The sequence below is a fragment of the Suillus subalutaceus genome (genome assembly GCF_016647625.1).
Source record: "Suillus subalutaceus strain FC151 chromosome Unknown DFJ58scaffold_78, whole genome shotgun sequence".
NCBI lineage: Eukaryota > Fungi > Basidiomycota > Agaricomycetes > Boletales > Suillaceae > Suillus > Suillus subalutaceus.
This window is the reverse complement of record NW_024540327.1, coordinates 52,262-75,076: the sequence shown is the minus strand read 5'-3', so window position 1 is coordinate 75,076 and position 22,815 is coordinate 52,262. Positions and strand designations below refer to the sequence as shown.

At 46.4% G+C, this 22,815-nt stretch overlaps 10 protein-coding genes across 10 annotated transcripts; 4 read left to right on the top strand and 6 right to left on the bottom strand.

Annotated features, from left to right (window-relative positions):
* Positions 1-4,984: 4,984 nt before the first annotated feature.
* Positions 4,985-6,921, top strand: DFJ58DRAFT_662722 (major facilitator superfamily domain-containing protein; the record flags this gene model as incomplete). Its single annotated transcript, XM_041382318.1, has 12 exons — positions 4,985-5,145; positions 5,200-5,226; positions 5,276-5,304; positions 5,357-5,405; positions 5,446-5,547; positions 5,597-5,690; positions 5,730-6,082; positions 6,137-6,233; positions 6,287-6,479; positions 6,529-6,586; positions 6,635-6,678; positions 6,785-6,921. The coding sequence occupies 12 exons, from the start codon at positions 4,985-4,987 to the stop codon at positions 6,919-6,921; spliced, it is 1,344 nt and encodes a 447-aa protein (XP_041242186.1).
* Positions 6,922-7,213: 292 nt separating this feature from the next.
* Positions 7,214-8,404, bottom strand: DFJ58DRAFT_627075 (CRAL-TRIO domain-containing protein; the record flags this gene model as incomplete). Its single annotated transcript, XM_041381129.1, has 7 exons — positions 7,214-7,463; positions 7,523-7,597; positions 7,652-7,851; positions 7,906-7,910; positions 7,975-8,029; positions 8,086-8,215; positions 8,307-8,404. Coding segments are annotated over 7 exons (813 nt in total), but the record flags the coding sequence as incomplete, so codon positions are not given.
* Positions 8,405-8,853: 449 nt separating this feature from the next.
* DFJ58DRAFT_463415 (zinc knuckle-domain-containing protein) lies at positions 8,854-9,854 on the top strand. The gene is made up of 4 exons (XM_041380507.1): positions 8,854-9,113; positions 9,171-9,315; positions 9,381-9,494; positions 9,553-9,854. The coding sequence occupies exons 1-4, from the start codon at positions 9,029-9,031 to the stop codon at positions 9,746-9,748; spliced, it is 540 nt and encodes a 179-aa protein (XP_041242184.1). The 5' UTR covers positions 8,854-9,028; the 3' UTR covers positions 9,749-9,854.
* Positions 9,548-10,710, bottom strand: DFJ58DRAFT_463406 (ATP synthase subunit C-domain-containing protein). The gene is made up of 7 exons (XM_041380506.1): positions 10,599-10,710; positions 10,531-10,543; positions 10,397-10,479; positions 10,267-10,342; positions 10,104-10,216; positions 9,964-10,049; positions 9,548-9,910 (listed from the first exon to the last, which is right to left on the bottom strand). The coding sequence occupies exons 1-7, from the start codon at positions 10,659-10,661 to the stop codon at positions 9,850-9,852; spliced, it is 495 nt and encodes a 164-aa protein (XP_041242183.1). The 5' UTR covers positions 10,662-10,710; the 3' UTR covers positions 9,548-9,849.
* Positions 10,711-10,893: 183 nt separating this feature from the next.
* On the bottom strand, positions 10,894-11,635 carry DFJ58DRAFT_795829 (ribosomal protein L6, alpha-beta domain-containing protein). The gene is given in 3 exon segments (XM_041390548.1): positions 10,894-10,964; positions 11,020-11,247; positions 11,267-11,635. 3 exon segments carry the CDS (start codon positions 11,606-11,608, stop codon positions 10,911-10,913), a joined length of 624 nt encoding a protein of 207 aa, XP_041242182.1. The 5' UTR covers positions 11,609-11,635; the 3' UTR covers positions 10,894-10,910.
* Positions 11,636-12,116: 481 nt separating this feature from the next.
* DFJ58DRAFT_717015 (uncharacterized protein) lies at positions 12,117-14,249 on the top strand (the record flags this gene model as incomplete). Its single annotated transcript, XM_041384296.1, has 13 exons — positions 12,117-12,200; positions 12,249-12,333; positions 12,390-12,453; positions 12,544-12,675; positions 12,729-12,813; positions 12,856-12,910; positions 13,007-13,117; positions 13,164-13,217; positions 13,281-13,507; positions 13,582-13,620; positions 13,676-13,788; positions 13,838-14,040; positions 14,089-14,249. 13 exons carry the CDS (start codon positions 12,117-12,119, stop codon positions 14,247-14,249), a joined length of 1,413 nt encoding a protein of 470 aa, XP_041242181.1.
* A 67-nt stretch (positions 14,250-14,316) lies between these two features.
* On the bottom strand, positions 14,317-15,895 carry DFJ58DRAFT_914962 (uncharacterized protein; the record flags this gene model as incomplete). The annotated part of the gene is made up of 10 exons (XM_041395416.1): positions 14,317-14,455; positions 14,497-14,557; positions 14,637-14,715; positions 14,765-14,821; positions 14,871-14,972; positions 15,021-15,058; positions 15,109-15,276; positions 15,306-15,499; positions 15,593-15,690; positions 15,746-15,895. 10 exons carry the CDS (start codon positions 15,893-15,895, stop codon positions 14,317-14,319), a joined length of 1,086 nt encoding a protein of 361 aa, XP_041242180.1.
* Positions 15,896-16,066: 171 nt separating this feature from the next.
* DFJ58DRAFT_746755 (uncharacterized protein) lies at positions 16,067-18,112 on the top strand (the record flags this gene model as incomplete). Its single annotated transcript, XM_041387487.1, has 4 exons — positions 16,067-16,236; positions 16,299-16,779; positions 16,835-17,269; positions 17,366-18,112. The coding sequence occupies exons 2-4, from the start codon at positions 16,318-16,320 to the stop codon at positions 18,110-18,112; spliced, it is 1,644 nt and encodes a 547-aa protein (XP_041242179.1). The 5' UTR covers positions 16,067-16,236; positions 16,299-16,317.
* A 194-nt stretch (positions 18,113-18,306) lies between these two features.
* On the bottom strand, positions 18,307-19,790 carry DFJ58DRAFT_662766 (uncharacterized protein; the record flags this gene model as incomplete). Its single annotated transcript, XM_041382322.1, has 8 exons — positions 18,307-18,502; positions 18,610-18,682; positions 18,734-18,900; positions 18,954-18,971; positions 19,026-19,077; positions 19,134-19,222; positions 19,277-19,478; positions 19,532-19,790. The coding sequence occupies 8 exons, from the start codon at positions 19,788-19,790 to the stop codon at positions 18,307-18,309; spliced, it is 1,056 nt and encodes a 351-aa protein (XP_041242178.1).
* Positions 19,791-19,871: 81 nt separating this feature from the next.
* On the bottom strand, positions 19,872-21,362 carry DFJ58DRAFT_795805 (uncharacterized protein). The gene is made up of 5 exons (XM_041390547.1): positions 20,983-21,362; positions 20,882-20,931; positions 20,738-20,822; positions 20,650-20,691; positions 19,872-20,601 (listed from the first exon to the last, which is right to left on the bottom strand). Exons 1-5 carry the CDS (start codon positions 21,281-21,283, stop codon positions 20,018-20,020), a joined length of 1,062 nt encoding a protein of 353 aa, XP_041242177.1. The 5' UTR covers positions 21,284-21,362; the 3' UTR covers positions 19,872-20,017.
* Between the last annotated feature and the right edge of the window lie 1,453 nt (positions 21,363-22,815).

Genomic DNA, 22,815 nt, shown 5'->3' with positions numbered 1-22,815 from the left:
AAAGCTATATGGGCAATCAGAAGATCAAATTTTACTTAAAAAATGTACTATATGTACCGAACACATCAAACAATTTGTTATCCATACGCCAGTTGGATAAAGACGGCAGATGTGCTAAGTTCGGCGGTGGGAAAGTGTCCTTGTACGCTAGACAAGGTCATCACATCGCAGAAGGAAATATTGATCATGGCCTATATAAATTAAATGTGAGAGCAAAATTAAAGCCTATAGCAAGAGCACATACCGTACAACGAAGACCAGCAGCCGATTGGCTGACATGGCATAAACGATACGGACATGTAGCTATTACTGGCCTTAAGAAGCTATATAATGAAAAATTAGTAGAAGGCTTTAATGTCGATGGAAGTGAACCTTCATTTGAATGTGAAGCGTGCATATGCGCGAAACAAACTAGGGAATCTTTCCCAAAATCAGTAGATGAACGAGCAGAGAAACCATGCGAACTTACGCATAGTGATGTATGGGGTCCAGCTAGGACCCAATCCATAGGAGGAGCTCGTTATTATGTATCCTTTGTGGACGATTGTTCCAGAAGGTGTACCGTTGAATTTCTAAAGCACAAAAATGAGGTGTCAACAAAGGTAAAGGAATATATTGCCTACCTTGAACGACATAGAAATGAAACACCCAAAGCGATTAGGGTAGACAATGGTACTGAATATATCAATCATGAGCTGATAACATGGTGCAAAGAGAAGGGAATAGACTTACAAACCACGGCACCATATTCACCACAACAGAATGGTGTATCTGAGAGACAGAACCAAACGCTAACAGAATTAGCAAGAGTGATGATAACCGATAGAAACCTACCAGAGTTCTTATGGGCTGAAGCAGTTGCACACGCCGCATATGTGAGAAATCGGGCACCGACCCAAGCATCAGATCATATAACCCCTGAAGAAGTATGGAGTGGTAAAAAACCTGACGTGTCATACTTACAAGAATTCGGCGTACCTGTTTATGTTCTCCAGGAGAACGCCAATCAGTCGAAAATGCAGCCTAGGTCCTTGAAACAAGTCTTTGTCGGTTATGTGGATGGACCGAAGGCAATAAGATACTATGACGCCCGAACATGTCAGATACGAGTGAGCAGAAATTATAAATTTATAAGCTCACCAGAAAACTCTCCACAAAGCGCTAGTGATGTGCAGCGCGAGGGGGAGAATGATATGGGAGAATTAGACGCGCAGACATCAGGGGGAGCTGACGCGCAATCACCTATACAAGAACACTCCAAAGATGAACGGCAATCAGATATACGAGAACACTTACCAGAAAACAACTCAGATAAGGATACATCCGCAAGTAATAAGCGGAAAGAACCGCCTGAGACACAAGAGATGCCCAGAAGAACTAAAAGACAGACGGTTAGAAAAGACTACCGCAAGATGAATGAACCAGACTTCGAGGATGACGAGAATAATAAAGCTAAGTCATATGAAGTCAAAAACGGTGAACTGCCATTGCCAGAACTCACAGAGGAAGATATAGTCTTGATAGCGATGGTAGAAGGAGGACACATTGAACCCAATGAGCCAAAGAACCTAAGAGAAGCACAGGCGTCAATTGATTGGCCAAAATGGGAGGAAGCGATACGAGCCGAACTTACCCAGCTAAACGAAATGGGTACTTGGGAATTGGTAGAACCACCCGAGAATAGGACACTCGTCAGAAACAAATGGGTCCTGGTTAAGAAAACAAATAAAGAAGGCGAAGTTATTAAATATAAAGCAAGGTTAGTAGCGAAAGGATACTCACAAATTCCCGGTATGGACTACACAGATACTTTCACACCGGTAGTACGTCTTGAGTCGATTCGATCGACAATGTCTGTTGCAGCTGCCCTAGATTGGGAAGTTGAGCAGATGGACGTAAAAGGAGCGTATTTGAACGGCACCTTAACAGAGGAGGTGTACATGGTCCAACCGGAAGGGTATGAAGACGGTACAGGAAGAGTGTGCTGACTTCGAAAGACCTTGTATGGATTGAAACAATCTGGACGTGAGTGGAACATTGAATTAAATAGTCGTCTAACAAAGATAGGATTTAAACGTACCGAGTCGGATCCATGCGTCTATATAAGACAGACCGAGACAGGCACACAGATCATAACAGTATGGGTAGATGATCTACTCCTGTTTGCTAATAATCCCGATCTTATGAGTCAGTTAAAGATGCAGTTAAAAGAGATATTGGACGTTACCAATCTAGGAGAACCTAAGAAAATAGTAGGAATTGAGATAACAAGAAACCGTGACGAGAAAACAATTAAGTTGTCTCAAGCACGGTACATAGACTCAATCCTGCAAAAATACGGTCTCCAGAACTACAATGCAGTAGGTATGCCCATGGATTTGAAAGTCGTATTAGAAAAAGAAGATACCGACACAAAAGGCGAGCGTAGTAATAGTTACGCCTCATTAGTTGGATCTTTAATGTATCTTGCAGTGGCGACACGTCCTGACATCGCATATGCGATTCAGAGATTGAGCTCTTTTACCGCAAATCCTGGACTAACACATTGGTCAGCGGCAAAACGGGTATTAAGATATCTAGCAGGGACTAAAGACCTCGGAATTAAGTATCAAGGAACCGATTCCACAAACGCCAAAGTCAAATTTGAGGGATGGACAGACACAGACTATGCTAATGACATCCGCGATAGAGTCTCAGTATCAGGATACGTATTCAAGCTAAGTGAAGGAGCCATTACCTGGAGTTCCAAGAAACAAAATGCCGTCTCACTATCCTCAACAGAGGCAGAATATACAGCAATGGCATATGGGGCGAAGGAAGCAGTATGGCTTCGATACTTGTTTGAAGATTTGAATTTGGCCCGAGAAGGACCAACAATCCTATATGGAGACAATATGGCAGCGTTAGCAATAGCTCAAGACCCTCAATATCATGCGAGATCAAAACACTTTGATGTAAAAAATCATTACATCAGGAATAAGATTCGCAAGAAAATAATACAAGAGACATACTGTCCTACAGAAAGGATGATAGCAGATGTACTCACAAAACCGCTAGCTAAACCATCACATCAGAGACTCTCCAACATGATGGGCATGTCTCCAGATTGAGGGGGAGTGTTGTGACATAGCAATCAGCCGACATGGTTCGTGCACTTCCTAGCGGAGTTACGAGAGCATCTGAGTGGCGGAGTAGTTAGTTGATATAATAGATAAACGGAATCAGCCGAATATATTCTGCGCGCCACGAACTCCTATTATCGTCGCTGTTCCTACTAAGCCCGGAACCTAAATCTTAAGACATTGCATAGCAGAAAATAACACGTCTGTCACGAATCACGATCAGAAACGAAGTAGCGTCTTGTTGGCTCCATCACACACATCGAGAGAGATCCATGAGCTAGCGCTAATAGCCAGCTTTTGAGGCCAACGTTAGACAAACAGATTCAAGCTGCGTTTGAATCCTGGTTGCACATACAGCGACCTCACTTCATCATAGGCACAAACCAAGTCATTACAACAATCTTGAGATGTTCTGCAAGTTTGTGTCTCTGTCATGCACTGACAGACATATTTTTGATTAGATGCTGCTAAAACAACAACGGCGAGGAAGGGGAAACTCATTTTCTGTGCGAGGCGACATGGAACCTTCTGAAGGGGGTCTCGAATGATATCCCCGAGGATGGGGGAACACTATTGGACGACGACCAGCTTTGATATCCTGCATATACTTATGGGCATGATTCTGATCGGTTTGGCAGAATTGTTATTGCTGTCAGATGGCAGAAATTTCGGTAGAACCTGCAGGAGTGTGTTCGATTGATTACAACCATTTCATAACCTGTCGTCATAACCTGGAATCCTATTGTGTTAGGGGTGTAATTCACGATATGTGAGTTCCCCCGCATGAATTACTGATTTGACCTGTCTCTGAATCCATCTCTTCGCAGCGCTCCATTCTTTGCAATCCGGAAACCCAAATTGCTCCACTTATGCTATTTGTGTGCCGCCAGTAAAGAACACTCGTTGCATTCTGTGATCTGATGTTCGCTTCCTCGGTGGCTGTGATGAGGCTAGTACTTCCCTTCGGTGTGTGCCATCACAGTAATTGATTGATACTTATTCACTACACACTAGCTACTGTAAATCTTTCATCTCCCGTATGACCGTACAGTAATCCATACCGTACCGTCGAGGACACCGTATCATAACACTCGAAAGATCGCGAAGGTGAGACCTTGTCCGTTGTCACGCGCTCATAGGCCCAGTCCGAGATGGTTTTATTCCCCTTGTTTCAGAAACGATATAGAGCAGGGGTACAGCATGGTTGAGGTGTCATAGACAAACACTCCGGGACTCCCGGAAAATCTAGTGAATCGGAACAAGTCGGGTGAGAAACATACAAAGAAGGTGCCTTTTATGTTCGACTAAGCTAGTGTTGTTGGCAGAATGAGATATTTCTGCTAGTGGCAATTGCTGGCAGACAATATGATTTTGCCGACTTCTGCCATTTGCCAATTGCCGCGAAGCCAATTCCTTTCTGCCCTCTGCACTAGGTTACTAAGCCCTCCTCCAATAATTTGAACGTGGAAGTCGGGGATGGCGGTCCGACATGCGATGGCTTTTCGCTTATAACTTCAACTTGTAAAAGGGTCATTTTGGGTGGTTACTGGCCGTGTTAGGTAGGCGCCAGGAGAATTGCACCCTCAGCTTAGTTCTTGTTTCTATTTAGGATTGCGCCTGATCGGGTTCTTTGATCTTCCCTATTTCCGTTGTGCCCCTTCGAAGAGCTGGTCACAATGATGCCATCACTCGGAAGCTGGAAGGATGGTGATCAATTTAGGGAACCGCACGGGCACGGGTAGTACGGCTGAGTACGGGTTTAATCATGGCTAGGGTTGCTGCCTCAAGGTTTCACTGGCCGCCTCAAATACTTCATGTACCGGGTGTGCATAGCCCGTCCCCCACCTTCAGCTTTATCGTCCATGTCCACACCTCTCCCTAGTGATGAAACTGCAACGCAGGCTTCCAAAAGCGCTTTGCGGCAGCACATCGAAAGCACTGGCAATCCTAGTCATGCCGACCAGTTAGATTCGTCAGATTTTCCCGAGGGTGGTGTAACAGCTTGGGGCACAGCGCTAGGAGCGTAAGTTTTTTTAAAATTCCTATCGCTGCACACTCATCATCAAACTTTGTCAAGCTTTTTGATACAATTCTGTGGTGCCGGGTAAAATTAACTCAGCATTTATGGACCAATTTCGCTAATCACGTTCCAGATATACCACCTCCTACGGCGTCTTCCAGGGTAAGGTCCGGTGGATTGCTTTACAGAACGAGCTGATCATCACGATACACAGACTTTTATACTCAAACCTACCTGACAAATTCTACACCATCTGAAATCGCGTCAGTGAGCTTTAGACTTGGCCCGTCTCGTTACCGCTAGTGTTTCTGACTTACAGTGGTATAGCTGGATAGGAAGTGTTAATGCGTTTTTGACATTCTCAGTCGGTCTCTTGTCAGGAAGGTTGCTTGACCGGGGTGCATTGTATGTGTGCTGGCATTTCACATAAAAGTATCCTTGATCATACATCCAGCTATCATGTGATGAAAATCGGCTGTTTCCTCCAGTGTCTCTTCCTCTTTATGCTGTCACTAGCGAAACCGAATGGATATTATCAAGCAAGTCTGGTTCTTGTCACCGCATAACTCAATTGAAAACAATGTTAGATTTTCCTTTCTCAAGGTATCGGTTCCGGGTTTGCAATAGGCCTTACGAATGTTCCCTCAATCGCCGTGGTGTCTCATCACTTCCAGCGACGTAGAGCTTTCGTGATGGGATTAGTCGTTGCAGGGGTGTCGATGGGTTCAATCTTGCACCCAATTATGCTCAATAACCTTATCAATGGAAGACTTGGCTTTGCAAATGGTGTCCGTGCTAGTGCGGCCATGATTGGCAGTCTGCTTCTCATAGCATATTTCCTGATGCACACAAGGCTTCCACCGCAACCCAAGGCCGTTAGCTACACTCGTGTTTTACAAAACTCGTCGAGAGATTATGCTTATATTTGTGCGTGTTTAGGGTGAGTGAGTCAACATTTGATGACATGAACCTTCAAACGGTTTCTACTGCCTAGGATCGCTGCTTTCGAAGTCGGATTCTTTTTCGTGGCATTTTATCTCCAATTAGACTCCCGTTTGCACGGTGTAAGCAAAGAATTTTCGTTTTATTCGGTGCGTGTCCCTGCGATCAGCCGACAATGAGTTACTTAGTACTAGCTTAACAGCTTACAATTTCCAATACTAGTTCTTTCATCGGAAGACTTGCCACTGGTGCTGTAACTGCCTACGTGGGCATCCCGAATACGATCATCGGCTGCTCATTCATATCATCCGCTATAATATTTTCAATGATCGGCTTGCGCTCGTTGGTCAGTGTGGCACTGATAGGTATTAGCTATGGTTTTTTTTCTGGAGCTAGTACGTAGGCTCTTGACACACTTCCAACGCTCACTAAATGTCAACTCAGCCGTAGGATTAATTGGCCCGTTGACATCATATCTGACTCCTGAAATCTCAGATATTGGGTAATTACTTGACGCATGGCTTTGGTTCACGCTGACAAGTTGTTCAAGCGCGCGAATGGGAATATCGTTCACAATGACTGGTAAGTCCGTGGGTTTAAATCCGGTGTGCCACATCCTGACCTGTGTCCACAGGCATTGGATCACTCTTAGGCATGTGTGCCGCTGGCTTTTCTCGACCGTCACTTACCTTCGGTTTAGGTTCTCCGATTTGCGGAGCTGCCCTGACCTCGCATTACATCTGGTGGAGGCCTGTTGTCTTAGCTGGGGTAAGCGAATCATGTGAAATAACGTTTTTTGGTTTCTGGCTGACAAGCTATCTAGAGCCTCGCGGCTAGCGGAAGTATTTTGTTCGCATCCATGCAGATGATATTGAAGATCCGTCAAAAGACTGCAAGCAAGGAAACTGTTGAAGTTTGATCCATGCCGCATGTACAAAAATCGTATTTATTGTTCATGCCCTCCCCTATTGACCGTATATGATACACATGCATGCTTGTACTTGTACCGATCATCTAGTTTACGTTGGCATCTATGGGATGGAATGACTGGACTGTTGTGTTCGGTCACTGTGGCGACTTCTTCTGTCTTTTCTCCGGCTCCAGAGTCCTCAGTATTCCCGTTCCTTTTCCTTTCCTTCCTCTCATCCATCCATGGTCCTGCTCCGCTAAGGTCGCATCCTCCTTCACCCTCGCAAGTGCACGTACCTCCCAGTATTTCGGGTAGGTTTTCCGCATCTACCACATCGAGTAGAATCTCTCTATAGTTCGAACCGAGAATGTCGACCTTCTCTACAGTCTCTTTTGCCAGCCAGGGCTTGATGATTCCCCAAATAAAGGTAAACGAGGACGGCGCATTGATTATCAAAAGTTGACCCATTCTAAGACCACGAGTAAATCAACGCGTGACTTAAACAACGCTATATAATATAGGACGCACGTGTCAGGAAAATAATCCTGTGAGATCTGGAATGAGGCTTGTGCCAACGATTTCACTTGCCAAAACTGTGATAGCCTGGACGAACGTCAATTTATCGGCGGGCAGAAAGCACCAACTTGAACGACGAACCCAAACCCTTTAAGGTCCACAATTACAATCGATTGGTGAATACGCTTCCCTGCAGCACGTGATGCAGCTGGAAGCACTTCGCGGGTAAGGGAATCTGCGTTTACAACAATAGCCTCCCAGTGCCTCTCCGGTGTGACATGCTTGTATAACTCCGGAAGGTTTAGCCCGCCAAAGAACTGGATGTTCACAGGTCGGCCTTTCTGCAAGGCAAGAATCTACCAATAACCATAGTTCAAGGACGGCATCGAGCACACCTTGTCTGTCTGAGATGGCCATCACGATCGCTGTCATTAGGATTCTCAGCAAAAGTCCTTGTGGAGAACTTGCCTTGTGGAAATACATGGACCAGGACTTGAATATTTCTTCCCGCTCAGGGTACTATATGATAACGGAAAGTTTCTGTCAACTACGATTCACTTGAAGGAAGGACGTACATCATAAGGATCTAGTTTGTCATATAACGCATCTATCCCGTCGCCTCCGACGGTTTTCCGCCATTGTTGACAATTCTGCAACATCTTTTTTGATTCATTCAAATTGAACTTGCGTGCGCGAAGAAACCGACTGTGATGTGCACATGATGATTAGCCATGAACGGTGTTAGTTGAGTCATGGCAGTGATGTTACACATCCCGAGAGCGGGAAAAGGGCTTACAGTAGGGTTTCGTCATCCGTCCCAATAGTGTCCCCTTCTCGAATGATTTTTTCATCGAACACTTGTTTGCGGAACACTTCTAACGTCTCCTTCTGTTCTGGCGTGAGTGACATCACTGTACCGGAGTATGCCACAAACGAGGTATAGAGACAAGTGGTATATGTTAGACCGAGTACCGGAGAGAAGCCCGCGAGTCGTATTCCAAGTCGTCCTCACGTCGCCATCGACCAAGTAACCGAAGTCCCAGGCTGTTGATGAAAACTCACGATGAGTCGGAAGCTTGGTAAACGTTCCAATCACTTCAGATGTGACCCGGGTGGATTATAATTTCTCACGTGGGTGACGTAGCAATACTAGATCAATTCACCCGCAACCTGGCCAGACAGTATGAATTGGATTTTGCGAATAAATTAATAAACGATTAAACAATTTTACACTACGTTATTGATGCAACTTAAGCACTACGGTATATGCAAGTACCTCAGCGTCAGCTCATTGATCAAACAGATAAAAGTGGCCTAAGCTGGCTTGCAAATACGTAAGCAGACGGCGAGTGAGCTATAGTAAGACTATTTGCTTGCACAAGGTTTACATTTTCCTCTCAACACTCGATCTCACCTAGATATAGCCCATCACTCCGACGCGTACCTCTACTTCAGCCCCCGCAGAAATCAGACCAAAGTGAAATCCAACTATCTAAATACTGAATTCCCCTCATCACAATGTCGAAATTCGCGCCTCACCGTCGGTCAAACAATAACCCAAGGGCGACCTCTGGAACCGTTTGTCAAAAGTGCCTTGGTACAGGTGTGTGTCCTTTGGATGTTGTTGCAAAGGCAATTTGGACCGAACAAATTCACGCAGGTCATTTCATATTCGAATGCAAGTCCACGCGTCCATACGTATCCCGTCCCTCGCGGACGGAAATGCTCGAAAACCCGAAGTTACTTACAAAGTTGAAGGCAGAGGGAAAACCTTCAGTCGAAGTGCCGGAGGAATTTAGAACAAAGTACGTCGACCGACGACCTTACTTATACCGTTTGAATTTGGCTGATGCCCTTTTCTGTCACTTAGGAGTGGAACAGCAAACCGGATTTTAGCGTCAAAGGAGCAGGAACGACTGGCACTGGAGGAATCCAAAGGAAAAGCCAAGGAGGAAGACGGCAGAACTCGAAAGAAAGCTAGAAGGTTGTTTATAATTCATTTATTGACATGCCTGCGTGGGCTGATTGCTCATTGTAAACAGGTCTTCGAGGTCCTCCTCGGATAGTTCAGACTCGGAATCAGATTCAGATTCAGGATCTAGCTCATCTGCCAGCTCTGCATCAAGTTCAGATGCCTCACGTTCGGTTTCCAGAGATCGCAGCAGGAAGCGACCAAAGCGGCGAAGTTCATCTTCAGTTCGTTCAGAATCTTCATCTCGCAGTAGATCCAGAGACTGAAAAATGTCATCCATCGAACGTTCAAGACATAGTTCGTCTGTGATTTTACTGGAGTCTGTATTTATGTAGGGAACAAAATGTATGTAATGAAGTACGAGTGATCAATCGCAAACACCCACGAGAGCAGCGACCCTCGTGTTCATCAAGAGTGCAACGATGAGGCTGAAATACACACAGGATCAGCAGGTATGGGCAAGTACATATAAAATACTCACCCGTAAAGCCCCAGGACCTCCGCAAAGATCAGGATGAGGATCATGGCCACGAATACTCGTTGCTCGTGAACATATGCCCGGACGCACTGTAACCAGTAGTGAGGTTCACGCATACATTCATAGTAGCTCAAAATGCCCACCGAATCTCCGACGTAGCCAATAGCATAACCCGCAGCGATGCCAGTCATTCCACAAGAAATTCCTGCTCCCATATGAATAAAGCCTGCAGCTAGGGGATAGTTCGATGGGGTCACTACGAACCGGTCAAACCACAAAACTGTCATGCTAGGGTTATATACTTACAATTTCCTGCAATGAGAACCGATACCACTAGCCCATACACCGCAATAATTCCTGCCATAACCACAGGCACAAGCGACTATATGAATCTACAACGTGAATTCAAAGAAGCCTGGTAGAGGGCTGCACTCGCCCTCATGATCAGTTCAGGCTTGAACGTCCCCAGGCCTGCAATACCAATTCCAGCCTTTGCCGTTCCGAACGCAGCACCAGCCGCTGTATTTGTGTGCATGAGATAACATTTGAGAGCTCAGAGTCGTAACGTACTGCTGAAAATCATCTACGGAGGATTGTTATGATGAACTGAACACAATATTCCGACTGCGGTGACTTACAGCTGAAGCAACACCTACAAAGCCGAAAAATGGTGCATATGGTGGGCAGAGTTCTGCTGGCATTTCAAGGAAATAGGTGGTCACTAGATGAGCGAAAAAAGAATCTGCGTGGACGTGACGAAGAGCTACCACCGCAGGCGAAGTACGAAGAGCTCGTATCACGTGACTATTTACCGCCTTGGCAGTTTCAGCGAAACTAATTTCAAGATAGCTATCTACGTAGTGTTAATGCGTTCATTAAAGACGAATATGATCTCTATTGCATGCATGCAAGAATAACTATGAGCGCAAGTCCAAAAGTGGGGTGTCAGACTACTTCTTTTTGACAGACTTGATACGAATTTGTTCATTGCCAATAAAAACACCCTAACCATGCATCAGTCCCCTCTTTTCCTATATTTATAGTTGAAGATATGCTCACCTTGCCTTTGTATGGTTCGGGTGGACGCCATTTCCGTATGCGTGCAGCAAAAAGACCAAGCAAGTGCTTGTCCGTGCAAAAGAGCGTGATCTTCGTCGGAGAAGGCACAGTTGCTTTGATATGGGCAGGAATTGGCACGTAGACGTTATGAGAATGTCCCAGCTTCATATTGAGTCTCTGGCCATTGCCACCATTTGTCATTCCTCTCGGATCGTCCTCCAACTGCAGCTCTGTATCCAACACCCACAAGGTATATGGGAACAGTGAAACCCTCCGTCATTCCGACGACCGCGTTATTTATGAGCGTTCGTGTTAGACCCCACATTGACCGCTGCTTCTTTACCTCCGCGTCCTCTACGGCTATTGTCAGCACGTTCTCTTGCGGATACGCGAGCTTCATGTATGATTCCAGTGGGACGGACGTTGAGCCAAGAGGTCCCTTGACTTCGAGTGAAGTTTGAGATTGGGTGATGGTGACATTAGGTGGAATTGGGATGGGAGTTTTTCCAATGTGAGAAATGTGCACGCATGCACGAGCAGATAAGCTGAAGTGTCGTAGAGTCTTGCTCAACGCTGCCCGTGGTATCATAACTTCCGATTGTAACTTCGTTTTTTTGGAATCGTCTTTGGGTTTTGCGAACGTCGCCGCGGAGTCTATAATCATGCTCATATGCCTTATTTGGTAACGCTACGGGCAATATTCATTTAATAATACATTGTCACTAACTTCTATGTCAACGCTATCGGGTTATTTTGTGGTACATGTCCATTTAATTCCCATTGTCAAGCTCTGCATGTTGTCCCAGGCACGTGTGGTCCGTTGTGACACGTCAGAAGATGACAGCTTGGGTCATACGGAAGATAAGAGCAAGGTTTATCCTGGTCTGTCCGAGGAATTCTTGTCCCTTATCTCCAATATGCAGCGGTTATTATCATCGTGCTAGGTTCTCTCTATTTGAGGTGCGGTATCAATTTAGTATATATTCGGCAGAATGCACTCCAATCCTGCATTCGAGGTCTTCTCCCTCTCATTAAAATGGTTAGGACATAAAGATGACGGCATTGTCACCTGAGGCCATTAGTGTCAATAGCCAGGAATGACATCCCCCCTGTTCACCAAGAAGATAACATTACTGCTCCGGAAGCTCGGCTACAAGAGCGAGTTTAAACGGGAATTCTCGGTATCGCGATTTTTATTTTATTTGCGCAGACCTGACTTTGTGGCCCAGCTGTTAGAGACGATCTCATTCTCGATGGCTATCCTAGCTGTATCTTGTGGAATCACTACCGGATATTCCTATCCTTTACTTTCAGGTCGGTGATACCCGAGGGTATGTATGAAAGCAGGGAATTTACTTACTATATCTTAGGGGGCCATTTTGCCATGGTATGGGCATGGCCCATAGCGTGCATATTTGTCATGTGTGTTGCTGCGTCGATGGCAGAGCTCGCATTCTTCTATGCCGTAAGTCTTTCTGATTACCGTTGAATTATGTCCATGTAATGAATTACCTCCTGCGGTAGAACAAGCGCTGGGCTGTACTATTTCTCAGCGAAAATGGCTTCGAAGGAACACTCCGCTCTTGCGTCTTGGATAACCGGATGGAGTAACATCACAGGCCAAGTAACCTTGATTTGCTCCATTAACTTCAGTTGGTTCGTGTACACTTTCTGCTTTTATGGATGATAAATTTATGCATGCCTTGTAGCACGGAGCTCATCACCACAGCAATAGCAATGGGCACGGACGGCGCAGTGGTCTTGGGGTCAGGCGCGACATTTGGCATATTAATGGTCTCGTGACCAGTCCATCATTTTGCTCTCTTGCTAATACAGCATCCAATCCAGGCTATCCACCTCACACAATTGATTTTCTGCTCAGCTGGAACTCGTATTCTCGCCCGAATGACAGTCGTGATTATGGTACTCATCCGTGAGTCGCAGGAGTAGGCATCAAGTTGGTTTGGGCTCACAACGTACCACGCAGTGAGTACATCGATTGGGGCAATTGTCTCCTTGCTCGCTTGCGCCGGAAATCAGAGAGTCTCATCAGTGGATGCGTGGACAAAGTTCGAGAACAATACCGGATGGAGCAATAGTAAGTGTCTTATGTCTAATGTGTTGCGGTGCCTGACCATGTTCAGATGTCTGGGCTTTCATTCTCGCTTTTACATCACCAATGTGGTCATTGACAGGTTGTGAGTAGCGTAGCATGGCGATCGTATATTTCGAGAAGCACATACCTAACCATGTCTATCCAGATGACTCTGCTGCCCATATCGCTGAGGAAACCGCAGGAGCTGCACGTGCAGCACCTATTGCGATTTTGGTTGGGGTTGCCGCAACTGAGATCCTGGGCTGGCTTTATTACATCGCTGCCTCTTATGCTACCACCTCGGTTCCAGACATCCTGCAGTCGAAACTAGCGCTCCCTCTTGGCCAAGTATTTTTGAATGTCCTGGGGAAGAAAGGGTGCTCTGGCCCTCTGGTGCTCTATCGCAGTGTTGCAGGAAAGTGCGTTTATGATGAAGATCACGCTCAGATATCTAATTTCCCTAACAGTACCTTTGCGGATGTTCACAAGCGGTCGACGCCTCTCGCGTCATTTTCGCGTTTTCTCGGGACAATGCTCTTCCCTGGCTCGCGATGGTGGAAGCGCATCAACCGTACGACGCAGACTCCAGTGAATGCTGTATGGTTTGCGATGCTGCTCTCTGCCATTTGTGGGACATTGGTATTTTCCACGGCAGCGTTTAATTCATTGGCATCGTGCGTCGAACAACTTTTTCAAGTCATTATACTCATCGTTGCTTTGAAGAGCGTCTGTGATAGGTTTATATATCTCATATGTGACGCCCATATACTGTCGTGTTACCTGGGGGAAAGACAAACTACAGCCTGGCCCATTCACTCTCGGTTGGTGGTCTTTTCCGATTGGCTGGATAGGTATTGTCTGGGTAGTATTCATGGTCGTCATGCTACTCTTTCCATACACACAGACGGCCAGTGTGCAAACCATGAGTGAGTGCCATTTATAGCCACAAGACCTTGACTGATCACATGGTGTAGATTATTCAGTAGTGATCGTCATGGCCGTCTTTGTATTTGCCGGAGGATCGTGGATATTCTCCGCGAGACATTGGTTCACAGGACCCGTCTCGAACATCGACGTGCAGAGCGATTCATTATCGTATTCGGAGAAACATAACACGCAGCGAAATAGTTTTTAGACATAGGATATGTATTTAATAGACCTGGCCATATGGTTATTCGGCTGCGTCTCTACACCTGTGTTATCTATGATAACGATGCTCCAACGAAGTTCGGAGCAACGCAAATACCGTCCTTGGTACGGATCCTGTGAACTGATTTGGTTACCGGGTTGATCCACGCTGCCTCCCTTGTATTTAGCGTCGTGAATCCTGAGAAACCCAATCTATTAACATTCGAGATTCTGGAGAAAAGCAGTCTCCGCACCTGGTTGGAATTGTTTCGAATATCTTTTTCTTAGGGTTCATTTGAGCCAACGGCTGGGCGTCTGAATAAAGCAGTCTGAGTGCACATAGCCGAGATCTAGGAACATTTTCGCACTTTCGTAATCGGAGGCCTCAAAGTACACCCGTTCAGCCTGGCTTTGCAGCCTGGTGGAGGTTGGATAAGCTCGACGCCACCGTCCTTCCCATCTTTTGATGTTGCCTGGCCGACGTCAGATAGATGACACTATTATCCAATAAAATGAACCTACAGCTAGGACCATCGCAAAGCTCTTCACTCCACGCATGTTCGCAGGTTTCAAGTTGCACTATGTGGAAGGTCAACAATCTCGTTATGACATCGCGACGTTGACCTACAATGCAAACCAGGTACTTATCTCGCATTTCTTCGATAGGTATGTAGTTCACGAGACCAGAAACAACTGTTCGTGGACCAGTCTCCTCACCGAGGTCAATTTGCTGATGGAACATTTATTATAATCGATCTTTACTTTTGGGATAGCTTACCTCAATATATAAACTGTCAGCCTCGGGGTGTTTTTTCACTGTCAAAATTGTTGATGTGTTTTAAATTGTAAAGCAGAGACCAGCTCACCGTCAATAATGTGACCGATCCGCATATCAATCATTGAAGGCACAGGTTCACCGGCATCTTCAGCAACAGCCTTGCCACCAGCAGGAGCAGAAGCCTTCTCTTTTTTCTTGCCTCCGTTGTCCGCAGCGGCTGTGTCCTTCTTCTTTTCTTTCTTTTCCTTTGGTTTATCTTCAGGGTGATTTGTCCTCTTTTGATACCTGCTACAGCTGTCGGTTCAACCTGCTCCGCCACAGCTGCAGCCTTCTCCTTCTTCTTCGGTGCATCCACTTTCCTCTCAATTGGAAGGGGCAGACGCGAAGTCAAAGGAAACAGAAGAAAATGCTGGAGACAGTGCACTTGCCGCAGCAAGTACAGATGGTCGCGTTTGAATGTGGTCGAAGTAACGCGTGAACTGCAGGAGTAGAGTAGAGCTGAGCAGGTTGTAGCTGCGACTGAAATTTGGGCATAAGTTCTAGCAAAATTAGATACTGTAATGGTCACGAACAAAGACTGGGTGCAGCGCTCCATATAGAGCAACATCTGCTGCAGGTGAGGATAGTTGCTCACAATATATGTGCGAGGGACAAGTTGGGTCTCGAGATCCTGCGACAATACTGGCTCATCAGGCAATTTATACCAATTCCTTTATATGACTTACTGGAAGAGCGACCTCTCCTTCAGCAACTTTCTCAATCCACTGCGCTACTTCAGCCTTGTCAGCTTCAGTCTTTCCGACATCTGCTTGCGAAGTCGCAACGAGATCTTTCAGTGGGGAAGGGAGTTTGGATATAGAAGATTCGTAAGACATTGCTCGTGCCAAAGGATGGAGTCGCGCGATCAATCGCGTTGACAATCGATGAGGAATCAGAAGATGGAATGATCGAGTCAAAGTGTTCATTGACATCTACAAATTGCACGTGACTCGGCCAGTCGTATTTATGTGAGCGTAGATCATGGTTATTAAATAAAGCATTCATACTATTCATTCATCTGGACTTGTCACTGAGTGTCGCAGGTTTAGCCAGACCTTTAGACAATTCAGAATACCCAATACCCGTCTCCGAGTCTTAGACTCGGGGAATAAACAATTCACCAACCACCTGGTGGTTCAGTATTATCAGTCACAGGCTACGTGGTCTTGTTTTAGTAGTACGTGCCAGTTGGAACTTCGAAGATTTTCGTTAACATTTCAAAACTGATGACCACTTTAGTACTTTCGCCTGCAATATCATGATGACGCTTTCCTGTCCAAAAGTAACCTCAGACAATACTGCGCTAAACTCGAAAGCTCAAACAGAGATTGACGATGAACTTGAAGCCCTTGAAGAGAGAAAGCGAGCTCTTCGGACACGCCGAAACAGTCACTCTCCCATATCCTCCATCCCACCAGAGCTCCTTAGCACCATTTTCGTCTTTCATGTTCAGCAGACGCAGTCGCGTTATAGTCCTGACAATCCTGATGCTCTTTTATGGCTCATTATTGGACGCATTTGTCGTCATTGGCGCGAGATTGCTCTCGGGACGCCAGAGTTGTGGGCCACTCCGTTTCTCAACTCTTCAAAGGCCACGGATGAAATGCTCACGAGGATCCAAAATGGCTCCGTTGAACTTGAAAATTGGCCGGCGATATCGTATGGACTGCATCCAAACGGCGTTGATGCACATGGAGCGTTTGGAAGTGGTCTCTCTTCTGTTCTTGCATGGTGATACTGCGGGGTGCCGTTGTATCATGGAATTTATTAACAAGCTATCATCTTGCTCCGCTCCCAAACTACGATCGCTCGCTTTGGAAGTAGGGAATAGACAAACACCACGGATAGCAATCCCGATTTATTTCCCCGCACCCAACCTTTGCGACCTCCGAATCAAGCACTGTGATCTGTCATGGGCATCTTCCGTCCTCACAGGACTCACTGTCCTTGACATCAAAAAAATATCACCGGAATGCCTTCCGACATTAGACGAGTTGATCTCTGCGCTCCGTCGTATGCCTGCTCTGCACACTCTTGTATTAGAAGATGCTCTCCCGACCCTTTCCCCCCATACGGCGTCACTCCCTCGTGCACCCCATGCCATGAATGTTCAACTCTTCCACTTGAAGCACCTGCGTTTGACGGCAACAATGTTGGAAGTGGCCAACGTGCTAACTTGCATTGAATCGACAACATCGGAAGTTCAACTGGTATGCCGAGCATCGTCGAGAATCCGAACCAAGAATGGGATTTAAGCCTTCCCATCATCTCTCGTGCCTTGGAAAGTTGCTTCAAAGGTCCTCCAGATAAGTCTCGACAAGCCCCTCGTTCCATGCAAGTGTCTTCCACTAGTGGTTGCGTTCGCTTTGCGTTATAGCACGGTCCGGAACCCTTCTTCGTGGGCAACGACAACGTCTTGTCTGGATTTGTCGGCGGAGTACCCTATCATTCTTGACTTTGACTTTCCCATTGACATGACGAGAACAATCCTCAGCGATTTGGGGAGGATCGTTCCTCTTGGGAGTATCGAGGCCATGTACTTCGGCTGTTTCTTCGCTTGTTGGGATGGCTTCTGGGCTGATGTTCTTACCCGTGGCGGTGCTCGTAATCTTGCATACATGCACTTGCGAGGTCCATTCGAGGTTCTCGAAGAACTTCTTAAATCCCTGCGTTCACGGAAGCACAGTGTATCGCGGTCCGTAGGCGGGCGTTCACAACAAGGGCCCATTTTCTCCCCAGCACTCTCCCACCTTGTCCTTCACAGATTGGAGTTTGACTCCTCCATCTTCAACTGGATGCGACCTTCCGACCTCCTTGATGTGCTCATTGATCGCGTCAACGAAGGTCGAGGGTTAGACCACCTTGCGATTACTTTAACTTCGGGTATATTCGCCCGTGATGTGCAGTTGTTGCGAGAGGTGGTGGCTGATGTGAGCTGGGATGGATATGCAAGTGACGAGGAATACCTCACTGACTATATGGAAGAAGATGATGATGATGACGACGATGATTTCATGGATTACGAGTTCTACAGTGATGGATATGCCTCCTGAAATGACTCTGTTGGGTAAGCACGCCAATCTAATTAAGTATATTGGCTGCATACCGAGCCTCAGGCCTCAGGGTTTCTGCGGAAGGTGCAGATCTAGCGGTCACTCGAGCAAAACAAACCGGGATGCGATAAAATTCGAGGGCAAGATAAACAGCCTATCCTATGTCAAGCTTTGACTTACGGAAATGATCATCACTAGTCATACTTCCCTTTACCATCTAATGCGAAATTGTTACCAACTTTCCTGAGCAAAAATTCGCCATATACAACAGATTTGTAAGTCTGTCCTCCGTTTGAAGACGAGTCTTTGTCTTGAGAAAGCAAAAGACACAGAGCTGCTCGAAGTGGGGCAACATTCGCGGTGAAGTTGGGCTCGAAGAAAAACGGTATCCTATCAATATATCAGTAAACGAATATATCGCAGAAAACGGCAGGTTCGCACGAGACACTACGCAAATGGATTAGAGATAGCTCAACAAAGCGCTGCGCAACACCTACCGGTAGCTCGATCCTCTGTGGACCACTCTGTGCAACGTACTTTTGTACAACCCATTTGTCCAGATCTCCCACACTGAGTGGTTTACATTAGCTAGTGAAGACGCCTGAAACACCAGCAACATACTCTCGCCGATATTACAAACGACGCAATTGGGAATAGGATCCGCGTTTATCCATATGCCTTCTTCTGTACCGTGCTCTGCTGGCAGGCCGTCTGAACCTGATGCTGTCGCACCTGATTGTCGCGAGAACACTTGCAGAGCACCTCGAGTAGGATCGGCATATAGGAAGCTTGGGGAATCGACGTCAGGGATATCGCTCTGAGCTTTTCACTCGTGGCTTACGTTAGGCAGCCGTAGTCTCTATTCATGTATCTGCATCAGCATATCTAGATATCAGAAAACAAAAAAGATCACTTGTGTGCTCCGCAGGAGAAGCCATCGTCGTCAGTTGGAAGTGGAGGATAGCCTTTCATATAGCTAAGCAGGGCCAATGTTTATGAACTTCAGCCAAATGATGCTCACCGATAGTTCGCATTACCCAGAAACTATCATCAACTTGAGCTCGCAACTCCATCCATTCTTCTGTTGTCATCTTGAGTCCAACAGACATCCTATGAGAGTACATGTCGGTAAGAAAATACCATGGATTTACCACAAGAACGTACGCCTCCATAACAATGAGCCCAAGCTTCTTCATCTTCTCAATCCATTGCTCGTATTTATACTTGAATCCAGGGATATCAGGCCATTGATTCTCCCCCCACACTGGTTTGGATCTGTCTGGTTTCTCAACAGGCTTGTAAAAATCGATTCCTTCGTGGTTATCCGCCTTGCCGTTAGTCACATTCTGCTTGAGCCTTTGATATCCTTGATAAGAAGTTCAAGATTTTAGTTCGGAGACTGCTTAAACTGAGACATACCTCTAGCATTATCCTGGTGCTCTAGACTAATCTTATCCTTCTCCTCCTGTGGCAGTGCGAAGAACTCTCGGGCTAGCCGGGTCAACTCCTCAGGTTCTGAGGGATCTATGAACTGCGAAATGTCTAGATAGAAGAACCCGTACTCGACACAGGCATTGTGTAGCGCTTCTGATGTGGACTGGCATTTCGTCGGATCACGTTCAGCCTCGAGGTAAGGCGCAATGTCGATGATTGGGAGGCTTGCTGAAGCGTGTGTCATTGAGCTAATAGCCTTACAGTACTTTGAACACAAGTTTTCAAGTTGTTCAATGAAGGTTCGAGTTAAGATAGGGTCGAATGTGAATGGCTGTGCCAAAAGGTCCGTTGAAGATAAGATAAGGTTACAGTAATAACACGGGTAAATCTAAGTAGGACGATCTACTTGTTATGACTGCGTCGAAGAAATATACTAGCCAATAGGAATAATGCATGCCATTTCAGCACATGCTACTGATAGGATCCATTTTCTGGACGTGATTGCTGTGAGTAGATAGTACGCCCGGGATTCTGATTAGCAATTCCTCGACCAAACCCTCCACGTGAATCTTGCAGAAAGCCGCTCGCGGGGCCAGTGTATTGGCCAGGCCAGTTGGGTGCAAACTCGTGGGGTGACCGTGCTGTGTCCCGGAGGCCTGAGGTTGGATGCCTCGGAGATGAACCCGCCTGATATACACCTGTTTCATTGCCTACGTCACTTGACGCGTGCTCTTCTGGCCCGGCATAACGATCCTCGTCCACGACTCTCGTGCTCCGGCTTCTTGATACAATACCATCCATCCCGTCCTCGGTCCGTCTATGCTCTCTCCTAGAATTTCCATTTGCACTTGCATTCGACGTTTCTTTGCCATTAGCGACTGACGGCCTTGGCTTGGCTTTTGATTTCCCATTCAACTGGGGTGCTGATACTGCAATGAAAGGAGGTGACTGTCGGTGGGCGGTGGACATCGCTGGATTGGCTTCCAAGTCTTCCTTCTCTTTCATTGCCCGTCTGTCAAGCGCCTCTGCTAAGGATATTGGTTCAGGTATAGTGTCTGGAATAATATGTTAGACGGCACGAGACAGATAAATGGCGTACAAACCTTGCAAGAACATGAACTCTTGATATTGTTGGGTGGAGCACGCTGACGGGAGTTGTAGTCAAAAGTTAAAAAATACACTTTCACTCACCTAAATCTGAGTAATTTACGGTCCCTCGACGCTTTGCAGCCGCCTGTCGGTGGCCAGCTTGCGCCATTCGTTTTAAAAATTCCTCCTGCAAGTGAAAATGCAACGTTCAGATGTACTGCAAAACCGCCAAACGAGTTCCCTCACCGTTGCAACCGACAAAACGAACAGCGCTTCCTTCGACATCGTAATGCTGGCTGAAAAGTTGCTTAACGCGAGTTCTGATTAAGATATTTTGTTTAACGCACTGTCCGGCTGAACTATGTTCTCTACTTTGGAAGGAGGGAGCAGAGTTGTCCCGGGAACACGTTCCCCAAGCCGTCGTCCGCTCTTCTTCTGGTGAGCGGAGGCGCTTGCGGCGAGTTCATCTTCGGGATCTGTGTCGGACTCCAGTTCATCCACCTCTGCTTCATTTTCGGAGTCCGTAGGTAGATCATAGACGCTAACGTTTGGATTTGGACCGCTCAGCTCAGAGGACTGCCCATAGGGTTGTAAGGCAGAGGCGTGGGCAACCATGGAACTGGAGGGAGTAGCGTAATATGCTGCCATCTCCGGGAGGACTAGTGAAATTTGGTTCGGAGTAGTCCCAGTGCAGCGTTGTTTGTAGCTGACTGCTTCGGGTGCAGAGCGGAGGAAGAACAGACACTTTGCACATGCCCAACATGTGGGCGCCACCGGCGTGACAACTTGAACTACAAGGGCTAGCTACAACTTACATATTCCTCCTCAAGTGCTCTCACCCGACCACCGATCGATTTACTTCAACAACCACCTAGAAAGCTGGAGCACTGGTACAAGTTCGAGTCATCTAGTGTAGTTTCCATGGAATTGGGGTCCTCAAACACGGTACGCGTCAGAAGCTTTAATTTCATTCAAGTGTTGAAGTGGGTTACAGGGGCCTGCGTCATTGCCCTTATGCCTTATCGCATGAATGAAAGGTACGCAGTGTCCACAACGTAGAATCTTCCACCCGCATGCATCTCACGTGGTTCTCGCGTGCCATGCTTGAGGGTGCAAACTTCCAGCATGCCTTCTGGAGGCCGACTATACTAACTTTGTTCCTGGAACACTATCCCGCTCCATCTTGTCCCGCCTGCTCCATCATTTGTTAGCGTCGTGCATCATGCAGTATGAATATCTGCCACAACTTAGTCGACGTCATCTATATACCCGCAAATAGGTGCTCTCCTTATTCTTCTCCGCGTCTTCCATGTGCTTTTTCTTGCTCGCTACCTACTCGACATCTGTGGGATCATCTAGAGGTAAGAGCTTACATTTCTCCAGTGACTACACACCTAATTGGATAGCTAGTATTATAGCGACACTTGCTTGTGATTCAGACCTATGTTCTCCGCCGCGGAGCTTACTGTCAGACCACTATATAGTGCCACTAGATTGATAAAATATATCTGAATATTTGAAGACGTACTGAGTGCCGTCATTGGAGCCACGGATTAGCGACGTTTTCGAATATTAAGAGTATGTCAGGAATGGTCTTTCAGTGCTAGTTGAGCTCACTTTCGAATATCACAGTGCTTTGACATTAATGTTCGATGATGCTTTGTTGTCCAACTGATCTAATCTGTGTCTTCTGCAACTCGCTATTCATACAAGTTGAGTTCACCTGCTCCGAAGACCCCAAAACTTCTATTGACTGTCGGAAGTTTTGTGGAGCTAGCTCAACGCAAGGTGTCAGCTCAGTCTTTGACATTATTTTCGAAGTTCCTTCTGTTGGCACTTTGGGCCGCCACCTTGCGAAGCAAGTTATATATAGCTTTCGATGGTAGGCAATACCTCCTACTCAAACTGTTTTCCCCTTAGTAAGAAACCTCGCAGGAAGATACGCGGTGGTTTCGGTATATCTTCCGCATTCACAGCATATAATCTTATGATGTGTAACAGAATGGTTAGGAGTGAGTAGAAGCAAACTTGAATAGAATCTTCTTTTCCTCTCACGAGATGAGCCGTGCAGCGGCAATCACTTATAGTGTATAGTCTGATGCACAAGTATGCAATGAATATTCTACTGTGGTGAGAAGGAATGTTGCAGTTGTCCGACGTAGTGACTCGGATGGTCTAGG